At 37.0% G+C, this 10255-nt stretch overlaps 1 protein-coding gene across 1 annotated transcript in view; it reads right to left on the reverse strand.

The window, feature by feature from the left end:
- Positions 1-1385: 1385 nt before the first annotated feature.
- The window catches only part of cnpy3 (canopy FGF signaling regulator 3), a 10222-nt gene continuing 1352 nt past the window's right edge, over positions 1386-10255 (reverse strand). The window contains exons 2-6 of the mRNA XM_060860381.1: positions 8321-8450; positions 8113-8209; positions 4863-4985; positions 3727-3844; positions 1386-2341 (exon numbers count right to left, since the gene is read on the reverse strand). Of these exons, the coding sequence (XP_060716364.1) occupies positions 2094-2341; positions 3727-3844; positions 4863-4985; positions 8113-8209; positions 8321-8450 (716 nt within the window). The 3' untranslated portion in view covers positions 1386-2093. The remainder of the gene's footprint in view (positions 2342-3726; positions 3845-4862; positions 4986-8112; positions 8210-8320; positions 8451-10255) is intronic.

Below are 10255 nucleotides of genomic sequence, written 5' to 3' on the forward strand. Positions count from 1 at the left end.
CCCAATAAGATAGTTAGGGGCATTGGCTCAACACCAGAGGCAATGTAGCATCATGCCGCTTATCAAGACATGGCTAAACATGCTAATCTGAATGCAACTTTAAATGGATTACACCTGGTAAAGGCAGACTGGACTATGGAGAGCAGTAAGAGAAAAGGAGGAAGGCTGGCAGTATTTATAAATGATCTGTGGTGTAACACTAGACATATCTCAGTGAAGGAGCAAATCTGCTGCAGGGACATAACCTTAAATAAACATAAAGGGACATTGGCATGAGGCCATATGCATGTAATTTCAGTGACTGTTCAGTAACTAGCCTCCACAGCCTAATCAACCAGAAGTCTCTCATCATGTGTCTTGAAATTCACACAAAAAAGGCATAGCAATGGTTTGGTACCTTGTTGCACACAGATGTCATCATGGATGCAGCTTATCAGCTAAAAGTAAAATCCCAGCAAAACTGAACTGCTGTACAGAATTACTGCTCAGTTGTACAAAGTGGTACATTTCCGCATTTAAGAAGTTGACAAATGTCACAGAAAGTGGTAGTTTTGGCTAATGGAACCCTTCTGGAGCTGCCTAACAATGCCACATAATGTAACTACTGTAAGTGCCCAGCAAAGACTATTCATGTGTAATATACTAAATATTTTATATATGTTAAAAAAAAATTAATTAAAGCAAAATGAATCCATACTTTTTCCACCCTCAATGTGAAATTATACAAGTATGCTCACTTTTGCCAGTAAGTTCATTCATTCATCTCCTACCGCTTATCCGATCTTCTCGGGTCACGGGGAGCCTGTGCCTATCTCAGGCGTCATTGGGCATCAAGGCAGGATACACACTGGACAGTGCCAACCCATCGCAGGGCACACACACACTCTCATTCACTCACGCAATCACACACTAGGGACAATTTTCCAGAGATGCCAATCAACCTACCATGCATGTCTTTGGACCAGGGGAGGAAACCCCCGAGGCATGGGGAGAACATGCAAACTCCACACACACAAGGTGGAGGCGGGAATCAATCCCCCAACCCTGGAGGTGTGAGGCGAACGTGCTAACCACTAAGCCACCGTGCCCCCTGCCAGTAAGTTATTTTAATTTATTATCTTTCTTAAGTTTCTGAGTGTCCTTTTGATTGTCCGTGCATTTTTAGAAGTTGTAATTTCATAATGAGGGTGAAAACAAATTCTGACATTTATAGTGGGTTAATTTCTGCATATCACAAAAGCCTGCTATTTTAACAGAAGACTTTAATTATCCATTGTAAGTGTTTTTATTTTTCATCACCCCTCAAACTGGTTTAACTAACCAAAAGTTACAGATTTACTGTTGTCTGTTTTCTGTTGATGTGTGCCATGGATTAACTACTCCAATTAACACAGCAGTTTATTTTCAAGGCACATATTTACCATAACATTTAACAGCATACAATCATATATTGTCCAGTTATCAATATTTATTGTATATCAAAAACACAAGACGTCTCTACCAGTAAAATACTATTCACACATATCAGCCTTCAAAAATGCAATATTTATAATGTTTTATTCGCTCCTAAAATACAACACACCAACTTTAATAATAGCAGCATGTCATAACCAGGGCACTGACTTTCAAAAAATGCACATAGGAAGCATCCAAAGTAACACTGACACACTAATACATACAGAAAAATGACTGACCTGAAGTTGTGATTGCATTATTCAAAGGTATTTAGTTCACAACACAAGAATAAGAATTAAATAATGATAAAACTATGCATCTAAAATAAACTGTTCAAATAAACTGTATAAAGTCATTATCTGAAACACAATGTTTTCAATGATTTACCAGTCATTAACACTTCAGTGACTCCAAATTAACATCCCGGTCTCTTCACATTAATCACAGCATTGAGAAATAAAATGAGAAGAAAAATTCCACCCTAAACTTGAACCTTACCTTATCTGAATGGAAAAAATAAACTTTTGCAAAATCAATCAATCCAGAAGATTTAACACAATTTATGGCAAACCACACATACGTGTTAAGCAGACGTGAAGAAGCAGTACAAAGAAAATTTCAGACTTAATTTAGACAGTTCAGAGTTCAGTTCTGTCCTGATGAACACCCCTCTGTGTCTCTTCGTCTGACGTGTGCCGGGCTTCTTCCATTTTCTGCTTGTCACTGTGTTCACCAAGCGGCTTACTTTTCTTTTTCTTTACCTTTTTCTCCCTGTTCTGGTTATGCTCACCACCTTTGGCCTTCTTTTTGCTTTTCTTTTTCTTTTTGTCTTGTGCAATGGCTGCAGGTTCTCCTTTCATCCCAACCCAAGTTTCTTTTAGACACGCTTCATGTAAACAAAAAGAGAGGGTTATGCATTTACTTTTAAAGGAACACCTTATTTTAGAATTCCATCTATCTTAATTTTGCATGCTGGATTACATCTTGTAGCACAAATGTGACAGACACACTAGCAAGTGCAAACATGAAGTAAATCAAATACAAGAAAAATACAAAACAGTAACTTTTGAGCTTTAGCAGTAACTTGCAAATGTAAAAAAAAAATACATTGGGCCTTACTTATCAATATTTGATTAAACCTGTATGTGAATGTTTGCATAAGCCAAACCAAACTAAAATCTTCCATCAAATTTACAAGTTTAGTGAAAATCAGCCATGAATTATCAGGCAAACACACGGTATAGCTGATTTGTACTCGGTCAAGCGCACAAAACTCACCTGAAAAACTCTCAAGAGTTGAAGTAAAATGGTTTGACATGAAAATGAAGGCTGTACCTACTGTAGCGATCACATAGAGAAACTGATCCTTCCATTTTTTCTGTTATTATTCAAAGCAAAGTTTTTTTGGTTACTCTTGGTCAGAAATTTCTTGCACCCAGCCCAATGCCTTATTAGAAAAGTGTCTGCTGGAGAATATATCAATATTAGATAAGAAAATGGAAAGTAACTGAACAGTATGTATTCTTCAACCTCATCAGGCATTTAGAAGAAAACTTAAGAGCTGTTATCTTGGCAAAGGGAGGGAGCATAAAAAGATAACTAAAAGGGTGCCTTTAGTTGTGACACATTCAACAAAGTTATATTTTAAACTGTGTTTGAATTTGTTTGATATCCATGAGAGCAGATAATTGTTCTGATTTTTTTTTTCAAAAGATCAAAAGGTTAAACAAAAAAAAGCAATTTTTTACAGGTTCTTTGCTCGTATTTACAGAGGGTGTAAATATTAGTGACGGTCACTGTATGTGATCAAGGTGTTTGAGTTACTTTTCTTATGCATAGCTTTGCTCACACTCCGGAGAATAAGTAGTATTTAACTTTTTATAATTTATAAACTTTTTAAAATTTATAAACAGGATTTTCATGAATGCCAAATTTCTTGGGTAAATACTCAAACTATTTAGAAATAAATCCATTCATATCCGGCGTGCTAAATGAATGGGTTGTGTTTGAAAGAAGCACGTTAAAACGTTTTTTATTCACTCTAATAAATATTAATAAAATACTCTATTTTTAGAATTTCTTTTATATAAATAGAACTTTTTTATATAATATATATAATGCCTTTTACACTGAAACCTATGCAGGCCATAAATTAAATCTTTGGAAATCCTTGAGCTGCATTGTTCATGTTTAATATGAACATTAATCGTGTGTATCTGTATATTAAATATTTTTTAATTATATGCAAAAGCTTAATGTGCTGTAACCTACATTTGTCTTGTCCTTTCAGAACATGTTTCTCACACAGGTATATCATCAGGTCTTCCTCCTGGCTGCCTCTATACCAGTCTTCAATAACCTCTTCATACTGCTCAACCATCACATCACACTAAAGAAAAAAGAAAGTCTTACTATATTACTGTATAATCGTATCATACACTTGCGTGTTATTAATACAAACGTACACACAATAGCACATACACTCACCATCCAATACAAAAATCATGTCATTACAGGTTAAGACCTTCATTCTTAAGTTCATTTTCACATCAAACATCGAAATGTAGATGTCTCTAAAATTTCCACAAAATTGTGTGAAAAGCAAAAGGAAATGAGTGAGAAACAATGGTTTATAACAGAGTTCAGAGGAAAGTATATAACTCATATCACTCTTTAGAACCACGGGGAGCAGAAAATCTTCTCAGCATATACATAACATCAAACGTTGAGGTGGACAGGCTGTAACAGTAGAAAAACACATTCTGTTCCACTTCTGTCAGGCAAGAACAGAAATATGGGGCTATTATGGGCACATCTGGGGGTTTTTAACGGTCTTTAGCTGTCTAGTTGTGATGAATCTCTGCTCATGATAGCATCAGATACCGGCTCTGAGAGAAGCGGAACCTGATGTCATCATCTGCTGTTGTAGTCCATCCACCTCAAGATCTGATGTGCCGTGCGTTCTAAGATATCTTTCTTGTCACTGCGGCTGTAAAGAGCACTTATTTGAGTTAGTCTTACTGTCAGTACAAAGCAGAGTGGTCATTCTTCAGTGATCTCGCTCATCAGCAGACCCTCCACTCACAGGGTGTTTTTTTTTTTTTTTCTTGCACCACTCTGTATAAACTAAAGACTGTAGTGTGTGAAGTTCAAAGGAGATTGTCGGTTTTTCTCAAACTCTGGTACCATCCACCAAGCCACGGTTAAAGTCACTGTAATGACATTTTCCCATTCTGATGTTTGGTGTGTTCATTATCAGTGTTGTTGGGTTGTGTTGCTGCAACATGATGTGCAGATTAGAGAACTACATGAATGTTTAGTTGTAGAAGTGTTCCTAATAAAGTGAATCTATTGTGTACAGTATAGTCATTTTTACATTCACTCGTATCTTTTTGTTTCCTGCATACCTGTTTCTTGAGGTCAGCTACTTCAGCACTTGTCTCATTCCACAGCTCATAGGGAATGTCCATAACAACCTTCACTCCTTTGTGGACCAGGTTATGCAAGGTGGAAAAGGTCTCAGACATCCCCTGTGCACGAGGGAAGATAAGATCACGGTGTACTAAACATCAAACATTCCCTCATACAATAACAAACCTGCTAGACACCGACATTCTATAAACAATTTATTTTTAGCTACAAATCTAAAATAAAAATAATAAAAAGTACAAACACCTGTTCAAACACTCCAGTTTAAAAGTACAAACACTTGCACTTTAAGGAAAAATTGATCAGTTTAAAATTTATATTCTTTATAAAGAATAAAGTTGAACTAGATTTGTGAAGTTCGTCGCGACAAACTTTGATGTAGGCTTTGACTACGCAAGTACAGTGATGCCTTGAGATACGAGTTTAATTCGTTCCGTGACTTTGCTCGTATCTCAAATTGCTCGTATCTCAAAACAATTTTCCCCGATTAAATGAATTGAAATCCCATTAATCTGTTCCAGCTCGCAAAATTCCACTCCAGTTGTTTTGTTTATGTGTTTTGAATATGAAAAATGTACAGTACCTGTATTTATAAATGACAAATATTGTATAAAACATACAGTAATAAAAGAGAATGTTAAAAAAATAAACTGGTTTTACTTTACGGAAGATGCGCACGGAGGTTGAGGGAGGAGTAAACAGGAGGAATTTTGTCTCGTACGTGCCCTTTCGCTTTCGTTCACTTACTCGCTACTGTACAATCTTAATGCTACTTTACACTTAAATGGAACTTAACTCAACTTCACTAAAATTAACGAACTTAAATCAAGCATTGCGTTAGTTCTGGCAGGCCACGTCGTCAAGCGTGCATCAGCTGTTAATCAGCTGTCCACGAAGCGCTCCAATCCGGTTACGACATCCATATTACCCGACCATTCAAATTCCCATTCATAGAGCCACTTTCTAGCGCTTCGCTGCTGCCATGATCTAAACTCCCTCCTCCAACCCCGACTCCACCATGCCGGAACCTGTGTTCGTTGTACCAGTTTACGTCATAAATATCCACATATTTTTCTCTCTCTCTAATTATTTATTTATCAATTCATTCATTTATTACTTTCCAAAAACGTGTAAGCGAGCATATCTAATACATGATTAGTGGTTCTGTTATACGGGGTCTATTCTATTTTTGCTGCTTTCTCTGCTCTGTCCATTTTTGCCCAGAACAGAACCATACCGCCAACACTAACTGTATGCATATCATCTAAGAAATTCTCTTTTGACAAAGTGGTCCTGACAGAACTGAAATTCTCTTAACTTAACTGAACTTAATTGCTACAATTTCTGTTTTCTTTACATTAATTTTTTCTTCATCGCTTTTCTCTTCACTTGTTTTTGGCTTTTTTGTCACTCTTTCCTCACTAACATCTGCTGGTCGTTTTAATAAAAACCTGTCCGGTCGGCATATCAGATGCGGTGTAGTCGTACAAGTTCACATTTTTAACTGATCCAACGCTTAAAACGGATCAGAAAATTACGGATCCGCAGATGGTCAGCACCTCACGCAGCGCCTTTGCGACTCTCCATAGGAAATGAATGACTTCCTGTTTATCGGCTGTTGTTTGTCGTGTGCAGTGTGAAGGCGGCTTTAACCGAGTGAGACGCGGGAAGCTGAGGCAGGGGAAACAGAGCACACGTGGTTGTTGGGGATCTTTGTTTCGGCGGCGGATGCTCGTATCTCAAAAATTTGCTCGTATCTCAAGCCAAAGATATGGTCGAATCACAGCTCGTATCTCAAAAAATTCGTATGTCAGGGCACTCTTATCTCGAGGCATCACTGTATTTGCAAAGGCCGGTGCTTTTTGGAGGCGAGTAGACATAAAGGTCAGTGTTACTTTTGGAAGCAAGTAAACAGAAAGCTAGGGTGCCAAAACATTTGGCGGTAAGTGGAGACGAGCATGTGACGTCATCAGAATACCCGTGAGGAAGTTCCACTCATTATTCTGAGTGTTTTGATATGTTTCATGTCCATGTTGTAAAAATTTTTTGATTTTGCATATTTTGGGGGCGGGGCTGCGGGACAACCGAAAGGTAATACGTACACTATGTACGCTGGCAGCGATAAACCAATCCGAGAACATTACGTAATACGTACAGACAACATTTGTTTGTCTAAGGACCCCCGAAAATGGCACCAGTGAAGAGACATGCTTACGAGGCACAATTCAAACTACAGGCTATCATTTATGCGGTTGTAAATGGGAATAGAGCAGCTGCGAAAGAATTCAACATCAATGAATCTATGGTTCGGAAGTGGAGGAAGCAAGAAAATGAACTGCACCAAGTTAAGAAGACACAGTAGATGAGGACTTTGATGGATTTGTGGGAGAAAATTGATTAAAAAATAATGTGTGTGTTGTTAAATAGTAGAATAAAGTTCAACTAAACTCACTGTTTTGCTTCCGTTACCTTTTTTGTAGACCGTATGTTTTAGCATGCACCTTATAATACGGTGCGCCTTATGTATGGGTTATGTACAGAAATAGACCCCGTAATTGAGACTGCGCCTTATAATTCGGTGCGCCATATAGTGCGGAAAATACGGTACTGTTGTATCAACTGTTCACTGATTTACGCTTAAGTGCAATGTTATATTTGGTGATTGCATATAATTAAATACCTATTACAGATCAATATTATTATATATTAAATAACTATATACTTTTGTAATATTTCTTCTATTGTAAAGAGTTTGTTGTTACACATTACTGAGCAACCAAAAAAACAATAAAATATTTACAATTATTACAATCCTAATTAAACTACAGATCAAATCACTGTTTATTTAAAATGACTGTAACTGTTATAAATCATATATAAATACATACATATAAATCATATATTTATGATTAACTTAATATTATTAGTATTATTTAAATAATACCAAGCGTAGTTAGTAGTTATGGTGCTGACTGAGACAGTATTCTTATTATAAGACGACTAGTCTAGGATGTTTCGGGATTGAGTTTATTTTGCAATGGGTTTGTGTTAAATATTTGGAAAACATTTTGGACATAAAGTGTCCATAAAGCTAAATACGAAATCTCAGAAACACCATTAAAGAATCTGTTTTGCTAAATTGCTCATTTAAACAGAGAGATGTAAGGAAAAGCCTAAACCAAATGTGATGCCAAATCAGATGAGTTACAGCAGTTGTGTGTCGGTCACCTTTGCAAATCGATTGCTGCCATCTCTCTCTTTGTGCAAGTTGTACTGCAGAATCCTTGAACATACGCTTTCCATTACCTCTATTAACCGAATGTCACTAGAACACACACACACACACACACACACACACACACACACGAGTGATTTAACAGCCTTCACATTTTATTATTAGAATCATTTGGTTTGTTATGAAAACATTCATTCTTACGATTTGACATATTTAATTGGTGCTGCTGCTCCCTTATCATCCAAGAAACGGTAGTTTGTCTCAATCACTTCTTTCGTTTTCCCCGTTTCGTCTAATGCAGATTTCATCTCAATGCTCAGAAATTTACACACTGTAAAATAGAGTTAAACAGTGAATGTAGTGACACACAGAGTTAAACAGTGAATGTAGTGACACACAGAGTTAAACAGTGAATGTAGTGACACACAGAGTTAAACAGTGAATGTAGTGACACACAGAGTTAAACAGTGAATGTAGTGACACAGAGTTAAACAGTGAATGTAGTGACACAGAGTTAAACAGTGAATGTAGTGACACAGAGTTAAACAGTGAATGTAGTGACACACAGTTAAACAGTGAATGTAGTGACACAGAGTTAAACAGTGAATGTAGTGACACACAGAGTTAAACAGTGAATGTAGTGACACACAGAGTTAAACAGTGAATGTAGTGACACACAGAGTTAAACAGTGAATGTAGTGACACACAGAGTTAAACAGTGAATGTAGTGACACACAGAGTTAAACAGTGAATGTAGTGACACACAGAGTTAAACAGTGAATGTAGTGACACACAGAGTTAAACAGTGAATGTAGTGACACACAGAGTTAAACAGTGAATGTAGTGACACACAGAGTTAAACAGTGAATGTAGTGACACACAGAGTTAAACAGTGAATGTAGTGACACACAGAGTTAAACAGTGAATGTAGTGACACACAGAGTTAAACAGTGAATGTAGTGACACACAGAGTTAAACAGTGAATGTAGTGACACACAGAGTTAAACAGTGAATGTAGTGACACACAGAGTTAAACAGTGAATGTAGTGACACACAGAGTTAAACAGTGAATGTAGTGACACACAGAGTTAAACAGTGAATGTAGTGACACACAGAGTTAAACAGTGAATGTAGTGACACACAGAGTTAAACAGTGAATGTAGTGACACACAGAGTTAAACAGTGAATGTAGTGACACAGAGTTAAACAGTGAATGTAGTGACACAGAGTTAAACAGTGAATGTAGTGACACACAGAGTTAAACAGTGAATGTAGTGACACACAGAGTTAAACAGTGAATGTAGTGACACAGAGTTAAACAGTGAATGTAGTGACACAGAGTTAAACAGTGAATGTAGTGACACAGAGTTAAACAGTGAATGTAGTGACACACACAGTTAAACAGTGAATGTAGTGACACAGAGTTAAACAGTGAATGTAGTGACACACAGTTAAACAGTGAATGTAGTGACACACAGTTAAACAGTGAATGTAGTGACACACAGTTAAACAGTGAATGTAGTGACACAGAGTTAAACAGTGAATGTAGTGACACACAGAGTTAAACAGTGAATGTAGTGACACACAGAGTTAAACAGTGAATGTAGTGACACACAGAGTTAAACAGTGAATGTAGTGACACACAGAGTTAAACAGTGAATGTAGTGACACACAGAGTTAAACAGTGAATGTAGTGACACACAGAGTTAAACAGTGAATGTAGTGACACACAGAGTTAAACAGTGAATGTAGTGACACACAGAGTTAAACAGTGAATGTAGTGACACACAGAGTTAAACAGTGAATGTAGTGACACACAGAGTTAAACAGTGAATGTAGTGACACACAGAGTTAAACAGTGAATGTAGTGACACACAGAGTTAAACAGTGAATGTAGTGACACACAGAGTTAAACAGTGAATGTAGTGACACACAGAGTTAAACAGTGAATGTAGTGACACACAGAGTTAAACAGTGAATGTAGTGACACACAGAGTTAAACAGTGAATGTAGTGACACACAGAGTTAAACAGTGAATGTAGTGACACACAGAGTTAAACAGTGAATGTAGTGACACACAGAGTTAAACAGTGAATGTAGTGACACACAGAGTTAAACAGTGAATGTAGTGACACA

This window comes from Tachysurus vachellii, chromosome 24, assembly GCF_030014155.1.
Source record: "Tachysurus vachellii isolate PV-2020 chromosome 24, HZAU_Pvac_v1, whole genome shotgun sequence".
Classification (NCBI taxonomy): domain Eukaryota; kingdom Metazoa; phylum Chordata; class Actinopteri; order Siluriformes; family Bagridae; genus Tachysurus; species Tachysurus vachellii.